The sequence below is a fragment of the Aristolochia californica genome, unplaced genomic scaffold (assembly GCF_029961685.1).
Source record: "Aristolochia californica isolate CCGP_79_NKW_82.1479 unplaced genomic scaffold, dmAriCali1.0.hap1 SCAF_4, whole genome shotgun sequence".
In the NCBI taxonomy this organism is placed as follows: Eukaryota; Viridiplantae; Streptophyta; class Magnoliopsida; order Piperales; family Aristolochiaceae; genus Aristolochia; species Aristolochia californica.
Window position 1 is genome coordinate 40524685 of NW_027182103.1, and position 16135 is coordinate 40540819.

The 16135-nt window shown below is 37.0% G+C and overlaps 2 protein-coding genes across 6 annotated transcripts; one reads left to right on the forward strand and one right to left on the reverse strand.

The window, feature by feature from the left end:
- The first annotated feature begins 746 nt into the window (after window positions 1–746).
- Window positions 747–7911, forward strand: LOC137961933 (uncharacterized protein At3g49140). 4 transcript variants are annotated; one of them, XM_068808581.1, is made up of 13 exons: window positions 747–940; window positions 1554–1677; window positions 2891–3116; window positions 3553–3655; window positions 4095–4159; window positions 4264–4386; window positions 4467–4565; window positions 4759–4912; window positions 4990–5040; window positions 5139–5218; window positions 5369–5521; window positions 7045–7109; window positions 7351–7911. In XM_068808581.1, the coding sequence occupies exons 1-13, from the start codon at window positions 925–927 to the stop codon at window positions 7592–7594; spliced, it is 1503 nt and encodes a 500-aa protein (XP_068664682.1). In that variant the 5' UTR covers window positions 747–924; the 3' UTR covers window positions 7595–7911. The 4 variants fall into 4 exon arrangements, with proteins under 4 accessions (XP_068664682.1, XP_068664684.1, XP_068664683.1 ...); XM_068808583.1 differs by having other exon boundaries at window positions 4264–4311; XM_068808582.1 differs by having other exon boundaries at window positions 2897–3116.
- Window positions 7912–8267: 356 nt separating this feature from the next.
- On the reverse strand, window positions 8268–14441 carry LOC137961934 (uncharacterized). Of its 2 annotated transcripts, XM_068808585.1 has the most exons (12): window positions 13916–14441; window positions 13632–13726; window positions 12980–13037; window positions 12607–12801; window positions 11861–11937; window positions 11261–11343; window positions 10664–10715; window positions 9413–9481; window positions 9056–9142; window positions 8903–8964; window positions 8669–8805; window positions 8268–8567 (listed from the first exon to the last, which is right to left on the reverse strand). In XM_068808585.1, the coding sequence occupies exons 1-12, from the start codon at window positions 14031–14033 to the stop codon at window positions 8512–8514; spliced, it is 1089 nt and encodes a 362-aa protein (XP_068664686.1). In that variant the 5' UTR covers window positions 14034–14441; the 3' UTR covers window positions 8268–8511. The 2 variants fall into 2 exon arrangements, with proteins under 2 accessions (XP_068664686.1, XP_068664687.1); XM_068808586.1 differs by lacking the exons at window positions 10664–10715; window positions 11261–11343 and having other exon boundaries at window positions 8268–8805.
- Between the last annotated feature and the right edge of the window lie 1694 nt (window positions 14442–16135).

Genomic DNA, 16135 nt, shown 5'->3' on the forward strand with positions numbered 1-16135 from the left:
ATCGAGAGAGAAATTTTTTTTTCTTCGAAACCCTTGTTCGATCCCGATAGCTCGAGTTCGAGATGTAATTGAACAATGGTAAGTGAATTCAGAGCTCAACCCCTCTGAATTCACTTACCATCACTTTATGCCTAAAACGTTGTATTTCGCTTTCCCCCTGTACTTACGTCGTGCACTAACACATTTTGGCTCCATCTACCCAGCATAAGCGAAATACATTTCACTTACGCTGCGCACTAATAGGGCCCTAGAAAAAATTTCATCTACGGTCCTCTCTCTACTAGTTTCAACCTTGTGCCATTGACATAAACTCATTCAGAGAAAGAAACCATAATTGAAATTCGTTGGTAAAAAATCGATCATGATGGCAAGTAGCCTTCTAGCTATTATTTCTTTCATGTAAAATTATTAAAATTGTTTTATAAACATTCTTATCATTCAATTTTTTTTAAAAAAAGCTATGACAACAATAACCGTTTGGAGGATTTGGATAGTAAGGAATGATGTTCTATTTAAGAGGGAATGGCTAGAGGCTCCATCTATTATGAACAATCTTAAAATTACGACCTATAATCAGGTCAATGTAAGATTTTATTTGAAAATTACTTAGTTCGTAATTCTTACCAAAAAAACAAAAAAAACACTGGAAGAGCTGCTTTTCAAATGGCTATAGGGCCTTTTCGATCTTCTCATTGAGACGAACTCTTGAAGGGATCACGTGATTAGTTACCCTCCTTTCCTGAGAGGTAAATCAGCGTAAAGAATAGGGGCCATGCCGAGAATCGTCTGTTTTCTCTGATTACTTTGACGTGAATAACTCCGAAAAGGACACAGAAGTCCGCTGACTTAGATACTCTGGAAGGAGACGGGCAACCAAGCTGAAGCCATCACATTCTTCCCTGCCACTCCGGCTGATCTTTCCTCATGGCGATCTTTATTGGTATATAATTTCGACTACCCAGTTTATTAATAGACTCATATTCGCTTTTTGTTAATTTCTTCTGTATGTTTGTGTATGAGAACACCAGCAACTGCTTTTGAGGGAACAAAATAAAAGAAGAACAGAAGGAAAAGGAAAGCTTTTCTGCATGGTGCTGAAATTTTCTGTTTGTCTTGAACCCATAACTAAGACGTTATTCATGGTGCTTAAAGGGGAAGACCTAGCTTGCTTTCTGAAAAAAGATCGGCTTTTACCCTTTTGTCATCTATTTGAAAAAACTACCCCAGCTGAATTTCCTTCTGAACTTTAAAGGAGTTTGTGTTTCTTTGCGAAGTCGTTTTTCAATGCGATCGTGTCCTCTTTTGGAACTCTACCTAGCGTCCAGAGATTAAAAAAAATCACATTTTTTCATTGAGGGGATATTTTGATTTATCTGAGAGAATATCATGAAACTGACGTATCTTTTTTGCCAAACGTTACCTTCAGTATGAATTATACTGTTCGAATCTCTTGTGATGTATTAGATCTCGTTGATATTGTTATTTGGTTACCTTTTGCACTTACTTTTTCTGCTGGTCTTGCACAAGTAATCTTTTGCTTGGTGACATTTCAGGTCCTTTGCAATATCAATTTTGTCAAATGGAAGATATTAGCTGTTCGATGTCATCACGAACTATGACTGGGTGGATTAGACCTCTTTTTGATAACAGAAGAAATTCTGATTTTTGCAACATAAGGTACAATGAACGATTATTGCCATTAACAAGTTTTGGATAACAAAACTGGAAGACTTTACTGTAGATTGAAGATATAAAGCGGCCCAAATAGACCATGGTCACAAAGGATATGTGATTGTCGTTCCCTTGGTTTCAGATGAAAAGCTTTTGTCGCCAGAGAAAAATCACCACTCTTTTCTCACCCTCTCAGTCTAATGGCATTATTATCATCATTGTATGATTTCACCTGAGATTGATTGTGACATGCAACAAAACTAAGAGAATATCTAGGTTTTTTATGGAAAGAATTCTGGTCTGAAATTCACATGTAGTTCAATATGTGTCTTGTTAGTGTTGCAGTTCATATTCATTTGCTATTTTGCTATTCTATATATTATTGCCAACTGACAGACCTAGGGCCAACTTCTCCAGCCTTGCAAACAGGAGATGTGTAATAATGTGTATAGAAGGGATTATGGGGTTACCAAACAGATGTCCCTTTCAGTAGTCACTCTGCTTTTCGTTATCAGTCTTCATATGGAGTTAGTATTCCCTTCTTGAGCTGTGCAGCTTTTGTGTACTTCTAGAAACATATCAGCTGAAGTGTCAGTCTGAATTCAGAATATACCTAACATTGATTTTCATTAAAATCATTTTGTATTTTTATTATGTGAAATAGTTTCCTACTTCATACCTGTTAATGTGAATTATCCCGCATAGATTAATATCAGGAACATTCATGTGGTTATTAGTTGGGGAAAGTCCTTCTAACTTCAGCTAGCTATCTTAGGATGAACCTAAACATAACTTTTGATATGGTGTCAGAGGAGCGCATTTGTTCTATTGTGTTTAGTTTGTGCATGATTTAGTTTTGTCCCCATTTGTGTTATCTGCATATTTAGCCCATCCTCTGCATCTTTAGACCTAGATGTGAGGGGAATTGTAGTGGAAATAATCATACATCAGGTAATATTCGGAAAAATCCTGTGGTTATTAGTTGGAACATGACTTGACTTCAGCTAGTCATTTTTGGCTGAACCTGGGCTCAATTAACAATATCCATGAGAAAGAAGCATTGTAGGATCTACTCTTAGCATAAACTCTTAAGTAATTCTTAACATGTAAAATTGCAGTTCATTTTTCTGCTATATATTGATATAGCTATAGGAGCTTCTACTTGACCCGATATGAAAATTTTTAAGGAAGATAAACTTATGTATCTCCTTAACTCTAGATGCAGGAACCTATTTTCTGGAGCAGCTCAATCACCTTGGTTGCAAGTTGGTCAGGACTCCTCGTCATCTAAAGTGCGGGTGGCAGCGGATTACCCAGATTCTGTACCTAATTCATCTAGTTATATTGGGCACCAAGGCTACCATCCTCTGGAAGAAGTTGAAGAATGGGAAAGAAGCGGGGAGAAAGTGCTCACAGATGTAGAAATTGCAAGAACAACACTTGAGGTGATCTATGTTGCTAGTAACTTCACAGCAAATTATATCCATAGCAATGCTATTGTTGTATTCTTGTCTCTGGTATGGACGACCTTGATGCACCACCATTCAAAGGGAGGCATATTGTGGACAGCTTCATCTAGAGAGCTACCAATCAAATAATTTAAAGAAGTTCATACACATTGAGATCTGAAGCAGCCTTCTATTACTTTTTCTTTTGTAACACATCAACAGAAGGCTAGAACTATTCATTAATTGCAGTGATTGATTGTCTAAAACCTACCACATATTTATTAATTGTTTGGTCCGGGTGAGTTATAGATGCATGCTGCACTCCTTGTGTCAATTAAACACTCTGTCACTGCTTTAAGCTGGTGTTTATATGGAGTCATGATTTCTCCCTTTTCCATGTCTAATGAGATGGGGTTTTCACTTACCATCACAGGCTCACAGCAGCGCATTACTTGTTTTTCCTGGGATGGTGCATTCTGAACCACATAGAAATCATTCATGGGCTGAATTCCAATACAGTATTGATGATTATGGAGGTGAGGTCACATTATTTTTCTGAGGATTGGTATAGATTAAGATCACCTGATTTGATTTAAAAGGACACTTGGAAGCACAAACATGTTTCATCTTGCTTTGATCATTGAGAATGCTATTAATGATGGTTTGTGCTCCAAAGTCTTGCCAATCGACTAATCCTAGTAGGCAGTTGATGAGAACTGTCCATATTTGAAGAGAAATGGCAAGTGGTATTGTGCTTGCAACCTTTCAATTTTAAAGTTTATCATATGGTGTATATTATCTGTCAATTCTTGGCTTTTTTTCACCAACATAAGCTATTGTTTCCCGATGAATAAGTGTTCTGAAAATGTAAATGTATCGTTACCCTACTGCTGACATTCTTATCTCATATAATTTTGTGATGTTCTAGAAAAGCATTTAATCTTCTTATTTCTGAGAGAAAATTTTAATTTGCAGACGTATTTTTTGAAATCTTTGATGATGAAAACATCTTGCAAGATTGGGAGGCAAGCAGTCCTGTGGTGAGTAAAACAGCTGTTTAATGTTAATAAAATCTATGTTTCTAAATACCTCTTAGTATTTAACATATAAGTATTGAATTGATTGTGCTGCGGTTTGCTTGCAGAATGTGTTAATTGGCATGGATTTTCCGATTTATGGTGAAACTGAACGAGTAACCTCTAATAACACTCATAGCTTGAATAGCAGCAGTAATGATGATATTGCATTTGATTATGATAATAAAGAGGTCTGTGACATTGTCAGGTAGTTCTATTAGCATTCACAATCTTCTTACTTGAATTGGTCAAATCATGGCTAAATTAACAGGTAAAAGATACAGAAGTAGCTGGTACTTTGATAGACTGGGGGATGCCAGATACCTTCCGCAAGATCCACCCAGTTTACTTTGCTAAATGTTTGACCAAGGTAATTGCTGCTTTACATGCTAATAGATTCATATTTACTGTACTAGTTCTCTGCATGTATTGGATCTATGTTTTTTTATGGTATAAATGTTTCGGGCCAATATTTTAGAAGCTCAATGGGCTTGTTATTTTCCAGATTATATGTCTTATCTATGCATGTAGTCTATGTATTTTAATTATATTTCATGTTGTAGGCGGTTCATACCAAGTATGGGCACAAGATGGATTATCCATCAAATGGGCTTTCAATAGTTGGCTCTCTTAGGCCTGCTTTTATTGATGAAGAATCACATTTGAGGAGGCTTTTCCATGGGGAAGATGTTGATGGCTATGTGTCAGATTGGACAGGTAAGTTTTTCTGTCTCCAGACATTGGTATGCCTTGTACATGCTTGAGGTCCTACACTGCATTTTATGTTGTTTCAGATGAATCAGAAAAAGCAGCCAATGAAGTGAATGATACTTATAACTTGATTGGTAAATCCCATATTGTTCAGTGTTCATTTTTCTGCTCTTTTATTGAACGTATTCAATTTTATCCAAAAAGTGATGAAAATCTGAAATTTATTCGGAAGGTTATGGAAGTTCCATCAGGTCAACAGTGTACAAATTGGAGATATTTCGTATTGAACTCTTCTCTGTATATGGTGATCGTGTGAGTGCTTGCATTTTCCTTTGTTGTATACATTTGAAATGCTGCTTTGGACCTTTTCTTTTGTTGACTTTTCCAATTTGAAATTTTTTGAATTGGTCCACTCAAGTAACATTTTATCCTTCTTTTCCTCGTCATTTTAATCTGCTGCAGTCTATGGTGAGTTTGCAAGATTTTCAAGAAGCTGAGCCTGATGTCCTAGTACATTCAGCTTCCGCAATTGTCAAACACTTCAATGTGGGAAGCATGAAATGTAAGCTGGCACTTAAAGCCCTTTGTCGAAAAAAGAAAGGTCTAAATGTTGAGGTAAAGTTGAATCTCTTGGTTCTTATGTTAAATTTTTTCTATCTTCAGTTCCCGATTGACTGGAAGCCACAGCTTGCCCATAGTAATTGTTTGCATGAAACTTGACTTGCTAATGAGACAGTAAAATAATCTAAATGCTATATTACATTGAAAATTTCTATCTTCAGTTCAGATTGACTGGAAGTCACAGCTTACCCACAGTAATTGTTTGTGGGAAACTTGATATGCCGATGAGACGGGAAGTAAAATCAATATGCTATTTTATGTTGAAAAGAATGGTGAGATTATAAGGAAAGATAAAGTTATACTTAAATTTATGTCAATGCTGGACAGAAATTGGCACCTATTGATGACTGCTAATGGTTCATGAGCTTGCTGATGGTAAGTCCTAGTTGGAGGCCCTGTGTAACTGATAAATTCCTTGATCTGAAGACCTGAACCTCCTCATGATTGTTCTCTATCCAACTTTACTGATAGGTCTACAAAAAGACTGTTATGATGGATGCAATTGAAATCACTTATCTTGAATCTTAAGCAATTCACAAGTCTGTATCTACTTTACTTAGCTCTTCTAAAAAGATGTAATTACTGAACAAATATAGAGCAATTCACATCAGGAATTTCCCCTTAGCTTGCAACATCTCATATGCATAACTAGCTTTACTATTGGGATAACTTGTGACCTCTCTTTCTGTTTATTCATTTTAAGTCAAGGGCTTCAATTTTAATTGTTTTAGGGAGTAGCAAATTTCGGTATATCTTCAGATAAGGATAAAGGAGGTGTTTAGATTTTTTCTTTTCCAAAGCCAGTACAATTGTTGAGATATTTAGATAGTTGCCCTGACCAATTGGTTGATAGAAAGTTAATGACGGGAAAATCGTGAGATCATTCACTTTATTCTTTTTCATCTGGTTGACAGATGCAATAACTGCCACCATCCTTCAGCTGCCTCCACCCGTTCCCTTTCCTCTTTTTTTGCACATCCAGTGACTGCCTTTCAGTGCTATCCCTTTGTCCTCCCTCTCTTCTGCCCCTAACTTTACAACCAGTTGTTGCCACCAGCGCTATGGCTGCTGGACACTGCATTGCCCTCCCATCCCTAGTTTTATCTCCACCCTAAACAACACACCTGGTGACTGCTCCACCCTGCACCCTCCCATTCCCGTCTCTCTACTCTCTGCAACCGACCAACCCCCCCCCACCCCTCGCACACACACACCCTTAGCGACTGCCATTATTGCTGCCCTTGCCCACTCTATCATCTCCTTCCCCTTCTGCCTTCTTCTTCCCCCCATCTAGCTACCATTCATCATTGATCGTCCAGTAACCAATGATATTATTTTGTAAAACATTATCATAAGGCTTCCTAGTTTATCTCTTGAATTACTTCCTATTTACTCATATCCTTTGCTTGTTTAAGATCATTTTGTACGGTCACATTTGAGTAACATAAAACCTGAAGGGAAGCCAATTGTTCAATTTTTGGTTTAGGGAGCCAATCTGATTGGTGTGGATAGTCTAGGTATGGATGTCCGAGCATTCTCAGGACTGGAGGTTCAAACTCTACGTTTTTCATTCAACTCACGGGTAAGAGATCTTCACAAAGGTGACTAAAAGCTTTCTTTTTCCGCTTCTATTGAATTCATATGTAATACAGATGTGTGACAAAGTGGATTTCTTCTCGCCATCATCACTGGGCGCCTTCTTTTATTTATACTGCTGGAGTATTTTACTGTTTTAATAGAAGAGCTTACTATATACAAAGATTATTCTATTATAATGCTTTTAACTATTTCACCCATTCAGTTGTGGAACTGATTTTTTGCAGGCAACTTCAGAGAATGCTGCAGAAAAGAAGATTCGGCGGATGTTGTTCCCACGGTATTACCGGAAAAACCTTAAAACATCTTGTGAGAGGCAAAGAGATTCTGATCCTCGTTGAACTGAAGTATATCTATTGGCCCTCAACCGTCCAGAAAAGAGTAAATGATCTCAATAATCTTTTGGTTTCGACTTCGTGGGTCATTTGCAAGTGCCCCATCTTAAACATGCAAAGCACAAAAGAGCTTTAACACCGGGTGTAAAGAATCACTCCGAGAAGTAAGTTATTCTGCAACCCATCCTCTTGAGTAGTTTTAAGTTGTGGGACTTGACAGGATACCCCAATAACGGAGTTCTACTTTAGCCCTTGTCTTCTCATCCATCTATATATTTGTCTTTCCGCCAGCAAGTTGTTTTCCTGAATAAAGCTCCATTTGTATATAATTTGGTGATTGGAGTCGTGTTGGAGAGACAAATATGATTCTGTTTCCAATTAATCTGAAGTAACTTTCTTGGGAGATAACAGTAATGTTAGAATATATCTTAAAATATCGATAAAATTGTCTAACATGGTGTTGTATTTTCTTCCCTGTGCAATTCTCTTTCCTCTGGAGGATGAATACGCTTTGGAGACGCATAATTGGGAGTTCACTAATTTGTTGAATTCGATCATGATTGGATGGCTAAGTTAGTATTTCACATGTTTCACATCAACACAGGGGCAAGTAAGAAAAACGAGAAACAAGACGTTCTAAAACTAAAATTACTGGTTGCAAGTTACTGAAATATCCATTTTTTGTCAGCAGAAGACCGTTTCAGCTAACTTAAGAAAACTGAATTTGTTAACACGTTCGCGGCTAAAAGATTGAAAAAACAAGTTTACGGAAACGGCCTTGTCTTACCGAGAAGCTTTTCTCAAGCGAATTCATCTGGGGATTTCATTTATCTCAATCGTTTGATCGGCTGCAATTCCCATACTGTTGGCATCTTGAATTTGTTTTAGTTATTACAGAACCATCACTTGGGGTTATTAATGATGAAAAATTATCAAAAGCCACCCATGACTAATGACTATAGAAATATATACAAGCTGCCACCCATGACACCCTTGATGATTCCACAAAGCCTGTTTAAACTCCAATTCATTATCGTCTCTCTGCCTAGCATTTCATCTGGTGACAGCACTTCCTTTATCATTGATAAGCATGTAATAAGTACCCTTCCCTACCAAAAAGAAGAATTTGATCATGAACAGATCTTTTCCAAGCTTTAACTACCTTTTTCTTCACTCTTATTATCAATTCCAACTGTTTCAGCAACTTTACCATCCCCTGTCATGCGAGCCCCTACTGCAGGTCCTTGACCCAAATCCTGCAATCCAGCTTCCTCGTCTGTTTCCTTGTCGGGGATGTTGCTGTCCTCGGCAACCTGAACCCCAGTTTCAGCACCTTCTTTTTCACCCCTAGATATCAGAAACATGGATGTGGACTAAGTAAATTCCTTGATCTTACACCTAGAGAACCATGTCTACTGAATAATTTGATTAGAAAGAAAGGTACCCTGAATAGATAAGTAGCCCAACAGCAACGGCTCCAAAGGCAATGAAGTACAACCAATCCACCTGCACAGAATTATTTTGTAAGTAATCTGCATTCAAACATTTTATCCCAATACGAGGCCAAGATAAGATACGGCTGCAAAAGATCAGAAACCTTCTCATGATATGCAAAAATGCGGATAAAGACAGCCCACATGTCAGAGGTCAGCAGAGAAAGATTTAACATAGTAGACCCACTCATCTGCAAAGCAATATGGACATAATCAATCACAAATAAGCAATTTTAAAATGAGTGAAACAAGATTATAGAGGGTGATGCCTACAGGACAAACAACAGCAAATAAAGATTCTGCTCGGCCGTGTGTCACAAGGATATATCACACTTATATACCTCAATTACAACAACTGGCTCTACCAGCACCTAATTGTGTATGATGATATCAAGAGGCTCAACAAACACATATTGACTCTTTTGCCTCAAGGAATAAATTATATGATTTTCAGAGCATACCTTAAGCAAGATGGGAACCGAAGAGTAAAACAGGAACATTGCCAATGCAAACCCAACAAATGGTAGCACCTGCACTCAAATGAAATGACAGAAGAATCAGTCAGACCATCTTTTCTAAAAATATTTTCAAGAACTGTAGGTAAACATAAAACTTTTCAAGTCAAAATGTGACGCTCTTTGGGAAAATGGTTATCATTCAAGAAAACAGAAATATAAGCACAAAACACTTTAAAATGGGTATTTATTCTCTTTCTCCAACAAAAGACCTGGGTTTCCAAGTTTGACCCTCATCCGTCTACTTGATCACTACATATGGGAGTTAATCATAAACCAGTGGCATCTCATCCAATAGTAAGATCATAAGACTACAGAATTGCATGGGTTGAAACAGCTATGCCAGGCCACCCTAAAAATAGGTCATAGGATGTTATAATATGCTGCAAACAAGTAAGAATTAGGTGTAAGGGTCATTCCATTACTTTATTCCAATTACCCAATCAATTACCCACTTCATTCTGAACAAGGGTCTTCCATTACCGATTTATTTACCTGATTACCCACAGGTAACCAAGTAAATGGTAAATAAAGGGATATAATAAATATTTTACAGATAATATAAACATTTATGACAAAATTGGAAAACTAACAAAGCAATATATAAACTTTGTAGAACATGTAACACTATTAAGCATTAATTAAATTATCTTTTACTAAACATTTTTCAAATTATCCTTTAAATAAGGAGAGTCATTTACTACAGATGACAAACTACCCTTCTCTGTTTTTTGAAGCCCAAACTATCCTTCTCTTTAGTCAGGTCAAGTGTAATTGGATACAAAAACAACTTTATCCATGTCTGTTCCATTTGCAGAAATAGTATAGGCAGTCAACAGGTAAATCCCTACAGAGGTAAGGACTTTTGTTCCATATTCATTTATAAATGGAAGAATAGGACGGGTAAAATTGCCAGCCCCAGCAAAAGCCTGTTCTCTGTCAAAGCATACATATCCATCAATCCATATGGGAAATAGCGCTAAGTGTCACACCTAATGACTCTTCAGCAGTGGCAAATTCTAGGCCTTGTATGTTAGAGAGTACAAACTCAGCAATAGAAGAAGTTGAACAGACAAGGAAAAAGAAGGAATATTGTGCAGGACCATCTAATTTCTGCACTCTCCAATTAAAACTTTTGTGTACATCTACTGCAGAGAAATTTTATTATAAATTAATGAGATAAAGGGAAAATGTTACTGCAGAAGCTGTCCAATTAATTGATCGTAGCTCCTCACGCTCAAGTATGCTTCTGCAGTAAGTGGTTAAGAAAATTTCATAGTGAAATCACAAAGCAGTGATATAACCATTTAAATATGCCCCAAGGCCTTGGTGAAACATTACAAAAGAATTGCATCACTGGAATTAAGTTACACAAATAAGCATTTAAAAAAAGAAGAAGCAATCTCCGGAGTTATGAATGCACTTGAATTCACAAGAGAGAGAGAATGCTGGCAGTAACAAGTGGCACACCAGCCGGTGTAAAAGGCCCTGCCAGCAAGGAGGGACAGACAAAGAGAGAGGAAGAAATGGAAGAAGATATTTGGTGAATGGAATGAAGGAGAATAGGGACAGGCAGGTGTTATGTTAGCTGTGAGAGAAGGAGGTGGGGGGAGGAGAACAGAATGAGGGAGAAAAACAGGAACAGAGGCAGGTGCTATGTTTGCTGTTAGCTGTTTGGCTTCTTGCCTTCAATGATACTTAAATTCTTCTCCCCTCTTCTGGAAAAGTAAAGACCCTGGAGAAAAGCTCTATCCCAATCTAATCGTTAGTTCATCACAATAGCATCATGGATACATTTGACAAGCACTGATAACAGCTCCAAATGCCCCAAGCAATGCCATGAGCTCAATTCTGTCTGCTTCTTTCACCAGAAATTCCTGTTTAAAGATAACAAAATGCATTGGTTTCTATCTTTTAGAAAATAAACAAACTGAAATTTTAACACTATATACACTTCCACATGAATAAGGTGACAAGACACAAAAATAGACACCAAACAAGGTATAGTCTGGATACACCATAATTCAAACATTGCTAAGAGTCAAATTTGGAAACTGTTCAATATTACTCATTAATATTAAGCTTATTCTCTTAGTAATTTAGTTTTGGTTTTGGTTTACATGCTACTGAAGTAGTGAATAAGATTATCTGGTTAAAAAATGATAAGTTTACAGTCCTTCCTTAAGGAAGATTCTGCTGACTATATCAGGGCCAAATGTATGTAAGACAGTTCATTGTGGTTGGCAGAGCATCAATTCTACCTCTGATTCATACTTTTAGCAAGTATCTTTGTAACCATCTCTGACTATTTCAAAATAATTAAAAAATCTTAATCCATATCAATAGTAAAAAAGAGAAACAAATACAGTAATAAAGAATAGTAACATAACAAACCTCGCTGACATTACTAATTGCATAAAGCATGGAACCACCAATAACAAGCAAGTCTCCTTTGACAGGGTTGCTTCCACCTACAAGACAAATGAGACAATGGAATAGGGCACTATGCAATAAACAGAGTGATGCTAACATTATATTAATGACCAAAAGGAGGTCCTGCAGAATGTATGGAAACTATAATATGCTAACTCAATTCTAGATACGAGTCGTTTTGTTTGATTTGAGGTGCACTCAGAATCCACAAGCAATGTTATGCCTTAGAAACTACAGCCCATATACAGTCAGGCAAAGAGATGACATAAGAAGTTCACATCTCAGCCTCCCTTTGAGAAGAAGAAGAGGGAAAAGAGAGGAAGAGAAGAAGAAGAGGAAAGGAAGGAAGATAAAAAGAAAACAAAAAGAGAAAAGGGAAAAAGAGACAACATCATGGGAACCATGTCTTTAAGTCTCTCCAAACTCCAGCTAATTTGTTAGGGATAACAGAGAGAGCAATTATAGGCATATAAAAGGAGACATAACAAAAGCCACTATTCCATGCTCTAACTTAAATTTATTAAAACTCATGAAAAACTGTCCAAAAAGGTCTAACCTTAAATGAATCCATCATAGATTCATCTTGAAGAGAAATATTCCAACATATGCATTGGGCAATAATTGCTAAATCAAGTCAATCATTCGAAGCATGCTAAAGATCTCAACGGTATTTATAAAAAGAAAAAATACTGAGAGCATGTGCTTACTTGCACGGTCACTTGCATGAACATCTGAAAAGACGACCATAACCAGGCCAGCCACACAAACACCAACACCAATGAACTTTCTGTATCTGTAGCGTGTCTTCAAAAACATCCATGTCAAAAATATGACAGATGGAATAGTCCAGCAATCCAGAAGCATCACACTTGTCAAGGATGTATACTGGTAGGCCTTCACCACTACATAAAACAAAAAAAGAGAGGAAAATACAGTATCTTCCATTAGCTTTTCAATAAGAGGTTTTTCAGGAAAAAAATTCAATAATTTGATTTTCAAAGACAATACTACAATCCATTGCATTCAAATATAAAAGTAAGAACAAAGAAAAGTATGTGATTCTAAGCAGCTGATACTTACCTAAAAAGTTGGCTTCTACATCGACTATAGCAAGCAACAGATAGTAATACCATTTCATCTGCAAATGTATGGACAGAAGAAGTAAATGATAAAGGTAATTAGATTAGTTCCTGAGGGAAAGGCGGATTTTAGCTAACCATTTCATGATCTAAACGGCAAAAGAATGACAAACTAAGGAGACGGTGTGTGTGTGTCTGGCTTCTATTTTGACAGGAAGAAGATGAACTACAACTGCCTCACTGGTTTAAGAGTTTATGGCTGCTTCTCCATACAGGCAGGGGCTTGTGAAATTGGTCTCAGAACAGATGAGAAAAAAATGAAAAAGAGAGAGAGAGAGAGAGAGAGAGAGAGAGAGAGAGAGAACAAAAAAAACTTAGTTAAATTAGAAATGAAAACTTACAAACTGAAAATTGACCTACTAGCTTAGTAGAGTAACAATTTCGTGAAAAAATAAAAAACAATTGAACAAATCAAATTTAGAGTAACACTTGAAATTGGAGAAGACCAACATGACGTGATGTCAATAGTACACCCCTCACATCGATTTAGCGAAAGCATCAATCAGCTGCTCAAACATAATGAGTGCTAAGAGTAGACCATCCTGAATATTCAGAAAACCCAATCAACTTAAACACAAAGAGCAGCATACAACCTGGAGTGCTTTCCTCCGATGAATCACTAGGCTTCCATATACGATAGCCAAAAGCACGTAATTAGCAAAAGACTGTGACGTAGGCGCATTGATCCCTGATAACAGCAACACCGTCCCCATCATGTACAATCAAATCGCAACAAATACAGAGTGCAGGAAAGAAAATTTTATCAATCTACAAAAACTACATCTAATACACCACCAGGAAACAAACTTAAAAAAAAAATGTACTCTATTGAAATCTTAAGAAAGATGAAAAAACAAAATGCAGAGACTAATCCGACCTTTCCTTGAAAGCTCCGAGGAGGAGAAACCCGTAGATGTGATGAGAAGCGAGACGAACTGACCCAACCCAAGAGCAACCAGAGTCTTCTTCGAGCAAAACCTTTTAAAATCCACCATTTTCCCAATCTCTCCCTTACTTGTAAACCCCCCGAAGCTCAATCTCTAATGGAAAACACTTCAAACAAAAACAAAGGCCGCCATTGCTGCTATGAACCCCTTGAACTCACAGACGCTCTCCGGACTTTGGAGTCGTAAATATTCACGGCGCCCGAACGTTTAACTTTTAAATAACTCGACGAGGAGGCGTGTTGATTACTCGAACAGAGAACGGACGATGGAAACAAATGGAACAGGAGAGGAATTTTATGGTCCGTAGAATGAGAGAGACCGTGGAAGTAAACTCTTTCGCATTTTCTTGCTGCAACACTACTGCCGCGTCTCTTCAGCCTTTTCGCTTTTGCTGACCGTGCGCACCTTGCTTCCCCTTTTGGAGGAACAGAAAGAAAAGGGCTAAGGTAGGTTCGGTTCGGGGCCGAGTTTGACGGCATGGAGGACTCTTTTCAGTTTTGACTATTGTGAAGATGATTCCAAAGCAAAATTATCGCCGCAAAAGACGAGAGGATGATCATTTTGCTTTAGGGGGAAATAAAAAATACGCAGTATAAGTGGACTAACAAGAATCTTCCTTTGTATCCGTGCTGGTACTCTATTCTTCCACTTCCCTTTGTGGTAAAGAGACAAGCTAACACTTTACGGAAGAGAGTGTTTGGACTCAGGATTTTGGCCTTCAATTTAGATTGTTTGGGAACGTTTAAGCAATTATTCAAGGAAGAGAGAGCTCTTAGAGCAAACTTCCAGGGAAGATCAACTTGCCGTCGTAGATGCCTGTTCCATGCGTGTACAACTCTCCAAGTTCAATTCCCACTACAGCAAGTCAGTGACCATTTTCCGCTGCAAGCAGGTTCTGAAAGTGAAAGATGCCCGCTTGAAATATGCGTTCGAGGATGAAGAATGATAACAACCATACACCTACCTTCCAACTTTCTATTCTCACCTATTTAAAACTTTAAGCATCAAAATCCTTTCTGGGGTTTAAAAAAAAAAAAAACGGCCGTCGCAAATTGCTTTAGAGCGAATGTTAAACAATGGGGAATTCTTGTAGCTCGACCTGCCGGCCTGCCGGCTTTATTCGGCATAATTGGGCATGGGGGCAAGAATGGGAAAATGCCCCAACTTCTTGATAAGATAAAATCCTATTGTATTAAATTTTATCTTTAATTGATTTAATCTTGTAATTCTTAAAATCTCTCCTAATTTGAAGTTATAACAATTTTAAGTCATAAATTAAAGTTTAAGGCTTATAAGCTATCTAATTTGTAAACTTATGCTTTCCATTTTTATGAAGGATTAAGGTTTAATATGCCCTAAAACTTAAAAGATTAAGCTTGATGGAGACTCATAAGGGGTCTCACCAATCTTTACAATTCAACTCTTGAACTACTAAGTTCGTTACTACAAAATCCATAATGGATCAGACTGAAGTTACAAGTTTTTTTTTTAAAAAACGCCAATTGATTATAATCAATCATAGGTTTGTAGAATTAAAAAAATAGAGTTGTTGGAAGACATCGATTAAACAACATTATAGAGCTGTTTCAATTGATTTTTCTCCAACGTTATAAAATAACTAATTTTACTTATTAACCATTGAAACTTAAGATTTTATGATGTATAATCATAGTAGAAGAGGATTAAGGGGTGAGAAGAAGAAGAAAAGTTGTAAAGAGAAGGTATTAGGAAAATAAAAGGAAGAGTAACGAATTTGGAGAAAAGAGGAGGAAAATTAGGGTAATGGACTTATCCAAACCTTCCCCCTTAAGTTGTATTTATAGATATAAAAAAATACTAATATTACAAGAACACCATTCACCCTAATAAAATTAAATAAGATACATAAATTATAAAGTAATTATATCAGTGTCATCTTTATGAGATGACTCTTTATTTACCATAATGGTGGTGTGGGTTATGGGCCTTTTCCTTGGTCTATGGGTTTGAACCCATCTTTTACATACTTGTATGTATGGACCTTCCTTAGTCGCATGGGTTTCGACCCATCTTCCAATATTAACTTATAAATAAGGTTTATAGGCACTTTCCTATTTTTAAACTTGTTTATAAATCTTTAGTATGCATGAAAGCTAAGCTATTTGAACGTA